The following is a 16,693-nucleotide window of genomic DNA, read 5'->3' on the forward strand; positions in this document are numbered from 1 at the left end:
CAGCAGTTAGGTGTTTAAGTCCTTCTGTGAATCTAGTCCCTCGTGTCTAGAACAGTGGTCCGCACATGCAGCTCTCTCTGTGTTATTTGGGCTGCTTCCACACAATCAATCAATTTTATATACACACACACACACACACACACACACCCTGTATGGCGCTGAGGATGTCACATGGGCCGCAGCTGTGTGCTGACTGGGCCGCAAGCAGCCCATGTGTTGAGAACAACTGGTCTAGAACTTTACAAAATCTCGATATTAACACTCCCCACTCCCAAAATCCCATCCCACATCACAATTCTCATTTAGGGCTGGGGTTAACAGCCAAAACAAATGGAAGTGCTTTGGATTATTTGTGTTTTATATGGATTTCTGCCAGCTTTCTAAAATTATACAGAGAGAACATTTATTTGCTGTGTACTGAAAAGTCACAAGCACTTGGATTTTTAACTAATGCTCTCTTCATTAATTTTTCAGATATTATAAAGAAAGTGGTGACAGGATGTATTGAGCACCTGCATTTGGGGGAAGAAAGAGGAGTCAAAGATGACACCGAAATTACGTGCCTGGGCAGCAGGAAAGACAGTACAATTGTCAACAGATGGGCAAGGACTAGCAGAGGAAAAAAAGTAAGCAAACCAATGGGGAAAAACAGCAACTGTCATGGATTCTAGTTTAGCCCATGTATGTACACTAGTAATTAACCATTTAGAGTCTGTATTAAAGCTAAAGAGCATATAACTAGTGATATCAAATACAAAGACTCAAGAATTCAAGAATCAGGAAATTCATTGATGGTCACTCATAGCACTAACTTAAGCGCCATTTGCATATGTAGGTGTAAAGCATTCCTTCTCTATTATGGACAAGGAAAGCCCAGAATGCAGTAGAAACCAGGTGTATTCATCTGTGGATGGGAGATGGACAAATGTTTGGGGCACAGGGAAAAATGCAGGGAATCAATCAGGGGATCTGCAACCTGTGTGTTGCAAATAATTAGGGCTGTCGATTAATCGCAGTTTTAATCACACTGTTAAACAATAGAATACCAATTGAAATTTATTAAATATTTTGGATGTTTTTTCTACATTTTCATATATATTGTATTCTGTGTTGTAATTGAAATCAAAGTGTATATTATTTTTGATTAAATATTTGCGCTGTAAAAATGATAAATAAAAGAAACAGTATTTTTCAATTCACCTCATACAAGTACTGTAGTGCAATCTCTGTTGTGAAAGTGCAACTTACAAATGTAGATTTTTTTTGGTTACCTAACTGCACTCAAAAACAAAACAATGTAAAACTTCAGAGCCTACAAATCCACCCAGTCCTACTTCTTGTTCAGCCAATCGTGAAGACAAACAAGTTTGTTTACATTTACGGGAGATAATGCTGCCCACTTCTTATTAACAATGTCACCAGAAAGCGAGAACAGGTATTTGCATGGCACTTTTGTAGCTGGCATTGCAATGTATTTGCATGCCAGATATGTTAAACATTCATATGCTCCCCTTCATGCTTCGGCCACCATTCCAAAAGGACCTGCTTCCTTGTTGTAGCATGTGCAGATACAGGAAGCAATCCATGATAAAATTATCTGGGCCAAAACTGGAAGGCCTTTCATCTTATCTGCAATGGCTAGACACAGCTGACTAAATATTCGAAAAGTCCTTTCTATGTAAAAGGCTAATTCATGCCTACCATCCAGACAGTAGAGTCTCTGTCCCTCCCTGTTAGCATGTGGTTTTGGATAGATGACCGGTAGGAAGATATCCTGGTTACTAGGAAATTGCGAGACCACCTTTGGCAGGAAGGCCGGGTGTGGTCACAGTTGAAACTTGTCCTTGAAAGGTGGCTCCAAAGTAAGGGCTCAAATCTCTGAGATCCTTCTTGCAGAAGTAATGGCCACTAAGAAGGCCACTTTCCGTGACAGGTAGAGCAGTGAGCACATTGCCAGCAGTTCAAATGGAGATCCTGTTAGACTTGCAAGCAGCAAGCTGAGGTCACAATGAGGGAGTGGCTGAGTGCCTGGGGGTATAATCGCTCCAAGGCCCTTAAGAAAATGACCACAGATTGATTTTGAGAAGACAGACCGGCTGCTCACCCATGAGTGAAAAGCCGAGACTGGACCCTAATAGATGAAACTGTTAGCTGTTTCAAGTGTACTAAATAATCTAGAATGAAAGGTAGCATTGACTGTGTAGGCAAAACCCCTTTCTGTGCAGACCAGATTGAGAATACTTTGCCAGGAAAGTAGCTCTAGTGGATGGTTTTCTGCTCCCTAACAGCACCTCGTGAACAGGCCTGGAGCATGCTAGTTGTGCAAGGTTCAGCCATGGAGCTTCCAAGCTGTGAGTGAAAGGGACTCTAGGTTCAGATGACACAGGCAGCTGTAGTCCTGGGAGATCAGTTCTGGAAACAGAGACAGGCAGATTGGCGGTTCCACCGAGAGGTCCAGGAGGGTGGTGAACCAGTGCTGACAGGGCCAGACCAGGCCAATCAGGTTAAGATGCAACCCATCCCTTCTGACCTTCAGCAGTACCTTGTGTATGAAGGGAAAGGGAGGGAATGCAAAGAAGAGATGGCCCATCCAAGGGAGGAGAAAGACATCTGTGAGCGAGCCCAGGCTGTGACCAAGGCAGGAGCAGAACTGAAGACACTTCTTGTTGTGCTTCGTCACAAACAGATCTATCTGGGGAGTCCCCCACTTCTGGAAAATGCCTTTCACAACATCTGGATGGATGGACCATTCATGGTGGTTGGAGAAGGATCTGCTAGATGATCTGTTAGCTTGTTCTTCAACCCTGGGAGATAGGAGGCTTCGAGGTGGAGTGAGTGGGCTTTGCAGAATTCCCACAGTCAAAGAGCTTCCTGGCATAGGAGAGAGGAGTGCGCGCCACCCTGCCTGTTTATATAAAACATTGCTGTTGTGTTGTCTGTAAGGACTGACACACACTTGCCCTGCAAGTGGGGTTGAAACACCTGGCAGGCTAGGCACAATGATCTGATTTTCCTCATGTTGATATGTTGAGGGAGCTCTTCTGGAGACTGGAGGACCTGAGGGACCCCAAGTGAGTCCCCCATCCCATCGCCAACACGTCTGTAATGAGATACATTGATGGTTGGCGGCTCAAGAATGGGACTCCTGTACATACTGCCCACAGGTCCAGCCAGCAAAGAAGGGTGGTGATCCCAAAGGGGGAAGTGAGACCACCATGTCCAAATGGTTTCAGCCTGGCGCATATACCGATGCCAGCCAAGTCTGAAGAGATCTGAGCCGTAATCTTGCATGTTGCATTACATAGGAACACGATGCCACAGGCCCCAGAGCATCAGACAGTTTCTTCCCGTGGTGATGGGGTGATTTTCAGGCTCTCTCTGAGCACCCCTAAGAGCTTGGGATCAGGTTTCTGGGAGGAAGGCTCTGGCCTGGACCGAGTTGAGGATCGACCCGATGAATTCTATCTTTTGAACCAGGGAGAAGGTACACTTCTGCATATTTATCAGCAGCCCCGGGTCCTGGAAAGTTGATTAACTTTACATTTGCCTCCACTTAGGCCTTAGTCTGACCTCTGAACAGCCAGTCATTGAGGTAAAGGTAGACCTGAACCCCCTGCCTCCTCTGGAAGGCTGCGATGACTGCCATTCGCTTTCTGAACATACGAGGGACCGCTGACAAGCCGAACGGGAGCACAGAAAATTGATCGTGCACGTGGTTCACGATGAATCACAGGAACCGTCTGTGAACCTGAAAATTGAAACGTGAGACTAAGTGTCCTTCAAATCAAGGGTGGAGTACAAGTTCCCTGGATCCAGAAAAGGGATAATGGAGGCCAAGGAGACCATGCAAAACTTCAACTTCTTCATGAAGCTGTTGAGGTTCTGCATGTCCAGGTTCAGTCTGAGATCGCCATTGGCTTTCAGGATTAGGAAATAACGGAAGCAGAACCCCCATGCCCCTTAACTCCAGTGGAACCTTCTCCACTGCTCCCGCCCTTAGGAGTGACTGTACCTCCTGGGCTAGACATTGCTCTTGAGAAGGATGCCTAAAGAGGGAGAGAGAGGGAAGGTGGAAAGGAGGGGAACAACTGAGTTGAAGGGTGTATCCCAGTGCTATTGTGCATAGCACCGAGCAATCTGAGGTAATGCAAGCCCTCGCCTGATAGAAGTGGGACAGCTGGTCCACACAAATTAGGGAAATTGGATCCAAATGTCCTGGTACATCACCACCAAACATCCCATCAAAAGGCCTGCTTAGACCCTGCCAATTACCCTAGGGGGTGCAGGCATGGAGGCTGACATGGACTGGGATGGAGGCCTCCTTTTATAGCCTCTACTTTCTCTTATTGTAGTCTTGTCTTGACTGTGGCAGGTAGAAGCAAGCCGCCAGTTGGGGCTTATAATGTTCCTAGAAGGACCTGGAGTATGTAACACTAGGGATTTCAGGGTGGCTTGAGTCTTCAGATTATGCAGCTTGGCATCTGTTTGCTCCGAGAAGAGTGATGTGCCTTCAAAGGGAAGGTCCGGCAATGTCTGCTGCACCTCATAGGGTAACAGAGGATTGAAGCCATGAGTTTTTCCTCATAACTACAGCTGAAGCCATGGATCAGGCTGCAGAGTCAGCTGTGTCCAAGGCTGCCTGAAGGGACGCCCTTGCCACCAATTTTCCTTTCTCAACTAGGGCCGAGAATTCACCCCTGGACTCCTGTGGCAATAGTTCCTTAAATTTTGCCATTGCGTTTCAGGAAATAAAATCATAATGGGTCAGGAGCACTTGCTAGTTCACGATCCTGAGCTGGAGGCCAACAGTTGAGTAGACCCTTCCCGCCAAAAAAATCTAGATTTCTGCATCTTTGGTGTTGGGAGTTGGCTTTTGCTGCTCCCGCTCATTAGCTGCTGAAACCACCAGCAAATCCGGTGAAGGATGTGTGTTGAGAAATTCACACCCTTGAGTGGGAACAAAGTACTATACTTTTTCTCCATCCTCTTCGCTATTGGTTGCAGGGATCTGCCATAAGGCTTTGATGGGGTCCAAAATGGCTTCATTGAAGGGCAAATGCCACTAGAATGTCCACGAGGGCATGGGAGGATTCTGTGATCTCCTCCACCTGGATCCACAGGTTTTGAGCTCCCCTCTTGAGGAACTCCTGATGCGCCCTATAATCATCTTGGGAGGGCACTACACTTGTTCCTGAAACCACCTCATCAGGAGAGGAGGAGGAAGCAGCCTACACAGACAAGGGGCATTGTTCCTCGCCCTCTGCACCGGATGGGTCTTCAGTGCCAGGACTTCAAATTTGGCACCAGGCTTGGCACTGGGGCCTGGTCCCTGTTCTAAGGGAGATGGTGGGGGAGCTCTAGACTCTGATAAAACAGAGTAGAACCTTCTGGACTGTGATCCCTGGACTGGTGGAAAAGTCCAGGGGGTTCCAAAACAGCCACTGTAGTGGCATCTGCCACTGCACTGGTGGCCAGGCCACCAGTGGAATGCTTTGGCACATGTCGACCACTGGGGAATGCCTCTGCCTCCGAGTCTGACTCCGAAGAGTCACTTCTTGGCAACCAGGGTGGAGTGGCACTGACCGGTGCTGGCGAGCAGTGCCAGGCGGGAGGAGATCGGTGCTGTGTCATCATAGGAGGTTTCCCTTTTGATGGCGCCTGGGGTCTTGGTGCTGCGTGGCTCTTATCTCTGGTGCCGCCCCTGATAGCTCCAGAATGGCGGGGGATGGCGGTACCGGGAGTGACAGTAATTCCCTCGCTGACTCAAGTGCCTCTGGTGTGAATGGTAATGCCAGAGTATTTGCACTGTGATGGCTCTCTCTTGGTGGAGAGTCCAAAGGTGCTGAACTCAGTGGCACCCTTCCAGGGGCCAGAGTCAATGCTACTGTCCACACAGCTAGTATCTCTGAGTGGCCCGACATAGGTCGCACTCTGCCTAGAATCTCTGTGTCCAACAGACCTTGGGGTGGGGATCGCCCGCAGTCAGTTTTCCTCTGCTTGTTTCTCGAGAAGTGTGCTGAGAATCCATGTAGGAGTGGTTTTCTTCGGCACCAGGGTGACTGTTGGTGCTAGGAGTCTTGGGAAACAGAAGAGTCCTTCCTTGGCACGGGTGAAGCAGAACTGTGCTCAGTCTCTTTTAGAGCTGCTGGGGTGCTTCTTACTGAAGCCAAAGTACTGCGGTGCCGAGTTGGCCTGGCTTGTCCCCGAGGAGCCTCCATGAGGAAGAACTTGAGTCTGATGTCCCTGTCCTTCTTAGTACAGGGCCTGAACCCCTTGCAGATCCTGCAATACTCCTGCATGTGGGCCTCCCCCAGACAGTGACCCCCATTCCAGCTGCCTCAACTAACAGGCATTGGCTTATGGCATGACTCACACAGCTTAAACCCCAGAGACTGTGGCATGCCCTGGTGCTGTGGAAGGGCTAACCCCGCAAAGCGGGGTCCGCTAACTGACTAAAACTTAACCACTACAAATAACTATATACAGTAATAGAAACAAAGTCCACTGAGAGATGTACTTGCAGGAAAACGCAAGGACGAGCTCAAGTTCCAACAACTGTTATGGGCAGTAAGAAGGAATTTAGGAGGGGGCGGCGAGTCAGCAAGGCCCTTTATACCATCCCTGTGAGAGCACAACTCCAGGGGGCACCAGAGACAACCTGATGGATACCACTAAGGGAAAAATCTTTCTGGGACGAGCACATACCTACATTGGAATGGACATGAGCAAGCACTCAAAGAAGGTTAAATCTGCTACTGCATAGATTCATGAACCAAACTCACTTTCTTCTTAGGGAGGTTCAGCAGCAAGGGCTACTGCAGCTCTGAGGCTATCATAATAGCTGGATGGTAGCTCTACAGTGGTGGCTCTGCTACTATGGGGAAAAGCAATTAGTTCCTCCCAGATCTCACTTATTTGGGCTGTGCCCTGAGTTCAGGATTTAGCTCGTATTATCCTGTTTTTCTTGTATACAGCATTAGCTTTAATACACTGGTACATGTGCAATGTGGCTGAATTATGGCTGCTGTGGGACTAGATGAATTTCTTAACTTCTGTAATTTATCTTTCCACATTAAATATTGCATTTACATAGAGGGAATTTTCAAAAATGCTCCAGAAAGGCCTAACTCTCCCCCTATTAAATTAATGGGAACAGAATTAAACCAATGCTGAGAGCCTCTGAAAATCCCAACTATAGTGCTTTGCATTTAATTTCCTTAAAAAAAAAAAAAAAAAAAAAAGTAAAATACCACTGTGTCTTATATTTAATTCAAGAGATCACACATGCAAACAAATTTAAAATATGCACTCTAGATTTGCCCCAAACCTGACCAGTCATCCCTCTATACTCACTCCTATTTTAAAAAGGCATCAGGAGTTGCTCAGGATCACACACTTTCTTTTAGGGTCTAAAGCTGAAAATTTCAAGAAGTGATTGTACTAGGAGGTGCTTAGCTTCAGAGCACACAAACTGTGGAATTTATAGTGCTTATGTTCAAACAGAAGGTATGTCAGATGTACTAAATCCCTTTCACTATGCTCTTAGCAGTTGCTTGGGAAGATGCCCTGGGGACCGGTACCTGACTAGGAAAAGGCCTGGCACACTCAGAGATTACTTAGGGTTGATGAAAAACTAGTTAGGTTTTCAACAAACAGACACTGAAAAGTGGCCTTGGTGCAGTTATGAATGGGAAGACGAATAAGCACAATACGATGTGTGAGAACGCTTATTTACAAGTGTTTTTAAATTTCACAAGAGAGTATTTGAGGATTGTGTGTGTCAGGATTGATTTCAGCACAAATTGAATTTTCTGAGTATAAAAGCATGTCTCACTAGTAATAGCTGTAAAGTATATTTCCCCACCCCCCTACACCAGTAAAAAACTTTCCAATCAAAATTTCTTCTAAGCTGTAAACAACATTATAAGCCATTGAATATAGAGGCTCAGAAAGACTGCCATCTCATCTACAACTATACAGTTGCTATTATGATGGTATGATCTTCTGACAATGCTTAAAAGCAAAGCAACATGATATACTGTTTCTTGAAGTAAAGCTTTATGGCACTTCCCTTCAATAAAAGAACACCAAATAACTTTTTGAATTAGTCCCTTTAGATAAGGCAGATTGTCAATGGGCGGACTATGCAAAAAGAATTAATAGTTATTACATGAAAGTGACATAGTTTAGCTTCTATCCTTGGCCTCTCTGCTCAGAAAGTTAACCAGGGTGCCAATTGTAATGGCGTTCCTGAAGAAATGACTTGAGAATACATTTCATTCTCAGACTATAAAATTCTCTATAATCTGCAGTGGAATGTGCCACAGCATGAAGACTCCTTTCTGAGATAGACAATTACAAATCATTTTAAATACATTTCTAGTGCCTACCTGATCCATCATTGGAAACTGAACTTGCATTAATTCCAGAAAGACCAAACAAAGGGCATTCTCGGTCAGTATTTACATGACCCCACTTGTGGCACTTAATACACCTCACATTCCGCACCTGACGAATAAACAGCATAGACATAATTGAGTTAGCAACAGAATTTCATGTCTTCTAGTAATTTGTTATGTTCTTAAGTCTAAGGAGCTGTTTTAACTTACTGAATAAGATACGATTAATGTGAATGTCATGTAGTTAGACAAATATTTGAAATACACCAAAGACTCTCACAAAGGTAAATGTAACTTGCCTGGATACCAAATGGCTGATCTCTGATGTTCATGTCATCCTTAGCATATCTGTTACATGCAAAAAGAAACAGATTAAAGTCTTAAGATTAATACAATAAAATAAACAGAAAAGTTTTTCAAACTATCATATACAAAACTACTACAGAACATCTCATTGTTAGATGTAGAGAATGCATATCTATTCCAAAATCAAAGTAACTCAAACAAAACACACAAGTCGGAGGAACTGCAAATAACTTAAAGGTGTACTTAAGTATTCATACTAAAACAGGTGTTTTCAAATATGCACCCAGAACCAAGAGAAAAATAGCTGATTAGAACACACAAACTCCTCTGTTTTAAAAGCTTGACTAACCGGCCATGAGGCCATGACAGAATAAGAGAAACCACCTGCCTGAAAGGTAACAGAAGGAAAGAAAGCACAACAAAATGACAGGTTTCAGAGTAACAGCTGTGTTAGTCTGTATTCACAAAAAGAAAAGGAGTACTTGTGGCACCTTAGAGACTAACCAATTTATTTGAGCATGAGCTTTCGTGAGCTTGATGAAGTGAGCTGTAGCTCACGAAAGCTCATGCTCAAATAAATTGGTTAGTCTCTAAGGTGCCACAAGTACTCCTTTTCTTTTCACAACAAAATGGAAACTAGCTCCAAAAAGAGTGGATTTCTATCCAGATAAATAAATAGTTCTTACTTTTCTCGTGGGGCTACTTTCTGCCATTCAAATTTGTACTCAGTCTCTCCCTCTTGCTGTAAAACATAAAATACAAGAATGTTGAAAATCTCACATCAAGTTTGAAAGTTATATTAAGTAACTGTAAAGAAACTGTTAAGAATTGATGTGTTGGATTACCTCTTTGGTTTCTTCTTTGAAGAATAGAAAAGCATGAAAAAAAATAAGACAAGACATTAATCACAGATATAGGCTGTTGTGGATATCTACATTGAAGGCAGAACATTTTAATGGTTTATAATATTATACCTATGTTTCAAGGCACTATTACAACATTTCCTCCCCTCAGACTTTTCAAACTAACACAACAAAGGAGCAGGAGGACATAGCTGAAGTTATATAGCCCTTTTGCAACTTGGTGTTGAGCTCTGCATTCATTAGTAGTAAATACAAGTGAAGTTCAGAGTAACAAAACAACCTAATGTGCCAGTATCTAGGGCCTTGATCCTCCTAACACTTATGCATAAGCTTAACTTCACTACTGTGAGTAGTCTCACAGATTTCCACAGGGCTAAGTATTCTAGTAAAGTCAGGCACGTGCTTATGTGTTTACAGGATTGGGGCCTACATTTTCAATTCTTGAGAAAATACTTAAAAGAAGATTTCATAGTGAATCATTATTACACAAAATGAAATTCATGTTTATCATACAAAGATTTTGACTTAAGGAAAACTCCACTGATACATTACAGTGAGTTAGATACAACAGTTATATAGGCACAGATCCTTTAAGATTTACAGTTTAAGTCAGAGACTCTCAATCTTTCCAGACTACTGTACCCCTTTCAGGAGTCTAATTTGTCTTGTGTACCCACAAGTATCCCAAGTTTCACCTCACTTAAAAAGTGCTTGCTTACAAAATCAGACATAAAAATACAAAAGCGTCATAGCATACTATTACTGAAACATTGCTTACTTTCTCACTTTTACCATATAATTATAAAATAAATCAAATCGAATATAAATATTGTACTTACATTTCAGTGTACAGTATATAGAGCATCTGTATGAACTTTTAGTTTGTATTGACTTCGCTAGTGCTTTTTATGTAGCCTGTTGTAAAACTAGTCAAAATCTACATCAGTTGATATACCCCCTGGAAGACCTTTGTGTACCCCCAGGGTATGCATACCCCTGGTTGAGAACCACTGCTTTAAGTAACTATCTGCAAATGCTATAACATTAAGGATTTCTTAGATTTTTCTAAATACGTCTTTATTCCTGGATAACTATTCAGCGTCTCTCTACAGGGGTTGCTCTCTCAATGATACAGTAGAACCTTACTAATTCTCACTTAGCTAACCACAAATCTGATTATTCTTACATAAACTCTATCAGCCTCCCTCAACTTTCTAGTAATTGAACAATAGTGCTGTAGTGAGATCTCATATTACTGGTTATCATTACTTTTACAAATATACTCACCTGCATTTACTACTAGACTATGAAATAAAATAAATAATTAAACCTAAACTGTACTTGTCAAGATAAATGAACACATTTTGTGACAAAGGACTATTCTTACTTGTTAATTTACAAAATGTGGTAATTCACAATCAGTGTCATTAGTAAGATTCTGCTGTACTTCCTAGCAGGGGCACAGGTTGCTGACACGAAGAGGAACTGAATGAAACAGTTTTCTCTTTAGAACCACTGGAAATCAGTTTCATTGTTATTGTAAGGCAAATTCTAGTTATATTATTTGGTTAAAAGTACCATAAAAACCAACTAGAAATGTAGTCATTAAAACAAAACAAAATGTTATTTCAGGTACTATGCCTGTCCCTTAGTCCCTTGCTTATTTTTGTAGTTTTGCAATAATTGTAACTTAAAAGAAATGTTTCTCACTACAGGGGAAATTAGAAAACAGGGGAAACCTATTGACTATACCGGGGAGAGAGACAATCCAACTATACACAAAATGCTGTCAGACACACAAAGTAAACTAACACAAAAACTAAAGGAAAACAAAATGTCCTGTATTTCAGAGGTAGTCATTTTAAGGGTTACATAACAATAGTAAAGCTATAAGATTACATTTGTGTCTAAGATTGTATAACTTGACAGTCTTTTTAAAAAACCGGTTTAAGAGCTTTTAAGTTAAATTATAGAACGTACTTTACAACAAGGAAGCTGTCTCATTCCAAGGGCTTCTAATGTGGATTCAGATTCCCTCTGTTCATACTGACAAGATGTGGGCTGTTTATTCTGATTAAATGTTATATGCTTTTTAGCGATGTACTCTCTTGTAATCAGAAGAAAATCTTAGCATGTTACGTTAGACTCGTTAAAGTACTACCTTATTCATACTAGACACTCACTTTTAACAACAAAGAAAAAAAACTGCTAGTGTTCTATATATCTACCAAACACTATTACAGGCAGATCCTATGAGAAAGGTTGCCTGACACTTCTCATTATAAGACCCTGTTTCAGTCACTTACAACAATTTTCCCAAACTTCAATCATTTGGGTTGAAATTTCCCATGCCAGGTTTCTGCCTCAGGCTGAGATGTTTTTTAAGTTTCAGCAAAAAGCTTAAGGCATTTCTGAGAACACTATTACGGTAAAATATGTTGTTTTGCCCAGGATAAAATAAATAAATGAATAAATAAATAAATCTTTACAACCATTTCAGTGAGACGCTCTAGTACCACCATGCTTTGGAGCAAAGGCTTGAAATTTGGCAGGGGAAACAGGGATCATCTTTGTCAGATGTACCTTCTGCTGATCTTGTAAAAATATTTTTACTTTAAAAAAAAAGTTTCTCATTCCAGAGAACATTGGGAAACAGTTTTCCTGTAGAAACAATAGTCATGTCATAAAAGACTGCATAACTCTTACTGCAAGTGCACAAAAGTTGCCTGGCCAACATTAAGTATGACATTTCCTAACTTTTGAGCTTGACTTTGCAACCTTAAGGTTAACAACAGTTTTTTAAGCGAGTGCACAATATATTTAAATCAAATTTCCCACAAGATGTTAAGAAATCAGAAGTACCTTTCTTTGCTCCTGGTGGGGCCTCATACATGAAATTAAGACCATTCTTGACACGCTCATCACCCATAAGCAATCTAAATTAAAAGAACAGAGTTTAGGACATATCACGGGAAATACAAATTTACATTATTTACTAAAAGAGTTATTTTAAAATAGACATGAAAAGCACACAAGGGAATTGTGACAATAATTCACAATTCCCATTTGTTCGTGTTAATATTACAGATTAAATATTAAAAGAATATAGAGATTGGTCAATGGTTTTGCGGGCACTGCTACATAACACAATACATGAATGTTTCAGAAGATACCTGTCTCACTTCTGTGCTAGCAGCATTATGAAAAACAGACCCTGGCTGGTACATTAGCACCACACACATTTGCAGCAATCTCTGGTAACTTGCTGCTCCAAGCAGAGATTGTAGTATTGCATTTATATGAATCAGATGAATACTCATAAAACTTTTGGAGTATTAGTAGAGCAAGCAGAAAAACGATGGTCCAAAACAAAAAGGAAGGACCAAAATCCACATGACCCCTGCTTAAGTAGACTCAAATTTATGAATCACTGTTCAAAATTATGAGAAACTTTTAGGACTATAGGACTTATGGAAACCAGGTGGTGATGCAACTTCAAGTACGTGAATGTGGGCTATTTCTTGATACCATAGAATATAGAGAGGGAGGAAAATTTAGCTTTCGTTAATACTACAGAAGTTCTCACCTATTATCATAAGATTCCTGTTCTTTAAGGTATTGTTGCATTAGTTCTTCTTGTTTCTTCTTATCATACGATATTTTCTGTTCTGCCATCCATACCTATTTAAAACACATCATAGTGAAAAATTAATCTTAAATGTTAATTACCAGTAAGTAAAATCCTATTATAGCATAGATGCACATAAAACAATATAGTCTCACAGTCTACTTATATATTAACTAGGACTGTCAAGCGATTAAAAAAGTAATCGCACTGTTGAACAATAGAATACTATTCATTTAAATATTTTTGGATGTTTTCTACATTTTCAAATATATTGATTTCAATTACAACACAGAATACAAAATATATAGTGCTCACTTTATATTTATTTTTATTACAAATATTTGCACTGTAAAAAACAAAAGAAATAATATTTTTCAATTGACCTACTACAAGTACTGTAGTGCAATCTCTTTATCATGAAAGTTGAACTTACAAATGTAGAATTATGTACCATAAAAACCTGCATTCAAAAATAAAACAATGTAAAACTTTAGAGCCTACAAGTCCTTGTTCAGCCAATTGCTCAGACAAACAGGTTTGTTTACATTTGCAGAAGATAATGCTGCCTGCTTCTTGTTTTCAATGTCACTTGAAAGTGAGCACAGGCGTTTGCATGGCACTGTTGTAGCCAGCATCACAAGATATTTACGTGCCAGATGCACTAAAGATTCATATGTCCCTTGATGCTTCAACCACTATTCCAGAAGACATGCGTCCATGCTGACGGCGGTTTCTGCTCGATAACTATCCAAAGCAGTGCAGACTGTAATGTTCATTTTCATCATCTGAGACAGACTGCACCAACAGAAGGTTGATTTTCTTTTTTTGGTGGTTTGGGTTCTGTAGTTTCTGCATCAGAGTGTTATTCTTTTAAGACTTCGGAAAGCACGCTCCACGCCTTGTCCCTCTGAGATTTTAGAAGACACTTCAGATTCTTAAACCTTGGGTTGAGAGCTGTAGCTATCTTTAGAAATTTCACATTGGTATCATCTTTGCATTTTGTCAAATTTTCAGTGAAAGTGTTCTTAAAACGAACGTGTGCTGGGTCATCTTTCAAGACTGCTGGCAGAATGCGGGTAAAACAGAGCAGGAGACAAACAATTCTCTCCCAAGGAGTTCATTCACTAATTTAATTAATGCATTATTTTTTTAAGGAGCGTCATCAGCATGGGAAGCATGTCCTCGGGAACGATGGCCAAAGCATGAAGAGACATATGAATCTTTAGCACATTTGGCATGCAAATATCTTGCGACGCCTGCTACAACAGTGCCATGCAAACGCCTGTTCTCACTTTCAGGTGACGTAATTAAGAAGTGGGCAGCATTATCTCCTGTAAATGTAAACAAACTTGTTTTTCTGAGCAATTGGTTGAACAAAAGTAGGACTGAGTGGACTTGTAGGCTCTAAAGTTTTACATTGTTTTGTTTGAGTGCAATTATGTAACAAAACTCCCCTACATTTGTAAGTTGCACTTTCATGATAAAGAAACTGCACAACAGTATTTGTATGAGGCGAACTGAAAAATACCATTTCTTATCATTTTTACAGTGCAAATATTTGTAATCAAAAATAATATGAAGTGAGCACTGTACATTTTGTATTCTGTGTTATAACTGATATATTCGAAAATGAAGAAAAACATTCAAAAATATTTAATAAATTTCAATTGGTATTCTATTGTTTAACAGCGTGATTAATAGCAATTAATTTTTTAATCACAATTAATTTTTTTGAGTTAACGGCGATTAATCGACAGCCCTAATATTAACATGATTAGAATTGTGATTTGCTGCTTATGATCAAACAACATCTACAAATGTTCATATAAACAAAATAGAATAAAAGGATGCCTGTACAAAATTATATGCTATAAAATAATGTCCAACTATGTCTGTATATGCAGCAAACCATCATATTGCAAACTGATGTAGATAAGTGAGGTATCATTCCGAGGTCATTTTTCTACAGATGTGCACATCATCAAAAATAGCTAAAATCAAAAGTTGGACTGTAATAAGATAAGACTTAAGGCATTTTAACCCACAGAAATGAAGCAAATAAGATTAAATGAACTGTATAAGAGGATAATAAGATGAAGCAATACTACCATCATCCAACTTTAGGTTATTTTCCTCTATGGAGATGCCATAGAAATTATAAAAAATGAATTGTCAAATTATAGCTTTATCTCACATGTGGCAGGAGGAGGAAGGTCACCTGGATTGGGATGGGCTGCTGGAAATAAACATCTCAGCAGGGTAGGAAAAACAGTCAGTCCAGAGCTCGCTGCAGTGCTACAACAGCTCTGTGCAGGAGCACTAGAATAGGGGAAGCCAGGGGTCCACTGCTCCTCCACTTTTTACCAGCCACAAGTGCAAGTGATGGGGGAGGTGTCAGAGAGGGGCAGCCCAAGGGGGCAGGGCCTCAGGGAAAAAGGGCAAAGCGAGGGAGCACAGCCGTGGTTCAGGTGCCCATGGCCCTGTCAATTTTAGGGACCTTCCATCGCCCCTGGCTCTGTGGATCAAGACTGCAGCCTAAATGTAGGTTTCTGAACAGCAGAATAAATCACACCCACCCTGGATAAGGATAATCATGCGATAATCACCTAGCAGCACTTTGATCCTTTACAAACTATTAAGTCATTTAATAACAAAAACTGCACATATGCATTTACATGTACAGATTTGCACAATGGTGAGCTCAAAGCAGTTACAAAATATACCAGTCATTGCCTGAGCTCAGTGTTACACTTTCAATGGACACTACCGAGAAAACACATCAACGCTACAGTGATGAGGGCAGTATAAAAACCTATATAGACTAGAACAAAGCCAAAGTACCCCCCTCTGCACCATTCTGGCCTCAAGGAAGGTCAGATAGTGTTTCTTCCCTTTCCCAGGACTTCTGCCAGTCAGGTGGTGGGGCAACTCTGACTAAAGCTGATTAAGGGATATAATGAAGGCACATATCGTCCAACTGCTCTGGCCATACACACTCTCTCCAGCCAGCACTGCCCACCACTGGGACCAGAGGTCAGTGCTCCCTTGTACTACCCTGATCCCCTAAACAAACTTTTTCCTGAAGAGGCACCTTCTGTCAGGGTCTATGCTCAGTTCTGTCAATGAATCTGTTCCAGGGCCCTCATTTGTTATTGGTGCAATTTTCTATCTTGTGGCTGTAAGCTTGAGTATACAATTGTCTCATCTTTAGGACTTACATTGTATATTAGAGGCAAAGTAAAAGGTCACACTTCAGATGGGCTGTGAAATCCAGTTATTTTATACTCCTCATACATTGATATTTAGGTGCAGATTAATCAATCTCACAGCAAAATCTTAAATACGGTCCTTCTTGCAATGAAGCAGTAATTAGCTACCAATAATTTGTTAACTGAAAATGCAGTTAAGTCACAATCTCATGTTTAAAAATGCAGAAAACAAGAACATATTTCCAGCTTCTATATGTCAATGCAGGTGACTCTTAAAATAAGGGACCT

The 16,693-nt window shown here is 41.0% G+C and overlaps 1 protein-coding gene across 2 annotated transcripts in view; it reads right to left on the reverse strand.

The window, feature by feature from the left end:
* CIRSR (corepressor of RBPJ and splicing regulator) overlaps nucleotides 1–16,693 on the reverse strand; it is a 43,515-nt gene that overhangs the window by 22,965 nt on the left and 3,857 nt on the right. For both annotated transcript variants that reach the window (XM_074967609.1, XM_074967608.1), the window contains exons 2-7: nucleotides 13,155–13,249; nucleotides 12,431–12,504; nucleotides 9,551–9,564; nucleotides 9,392–9,447; nucleotides 8,699–8,747; nucleotides 8,391–8,508 (exon numbers count right to left, since the gene is read on the reverse strand). In XM_074967609.1, coding sequence (XP_074823710.1) covers nucleotides 8,391–8,508; nucleotides 8,699–8,747; nucleotides 9,392–9,447; nucleotides 9,551–9,564; nucleotides 12,431–12,504; nucleotides 13,155–13,249 — 406 coding nt within the window. The remainder of the gene's footprint in view (nucleotides 1–8,390; nucleotides 8,509–8,698; nucleotides 8,748–9,391; nucleotides 9,448–9,550; nucleotides 9,565–12,430; nucleotides 12,505–13,154; nucleotides 13,250–16,693) is intronic.

Source organism: Natator depressus, chromosome 11 (genome assembly GCF_965152275.1).
Source record: "Natator depressus isolate rNatDep1 chromosome 11, rNatDep2.hap1, whole genome shotgun sequence".
Classification (NCBI taxonomy): domain Eukaryota; kingdom Metazoa; phylum Chordata; order Testudines; family Cheloniidae; genus Natator; species Natator depressus.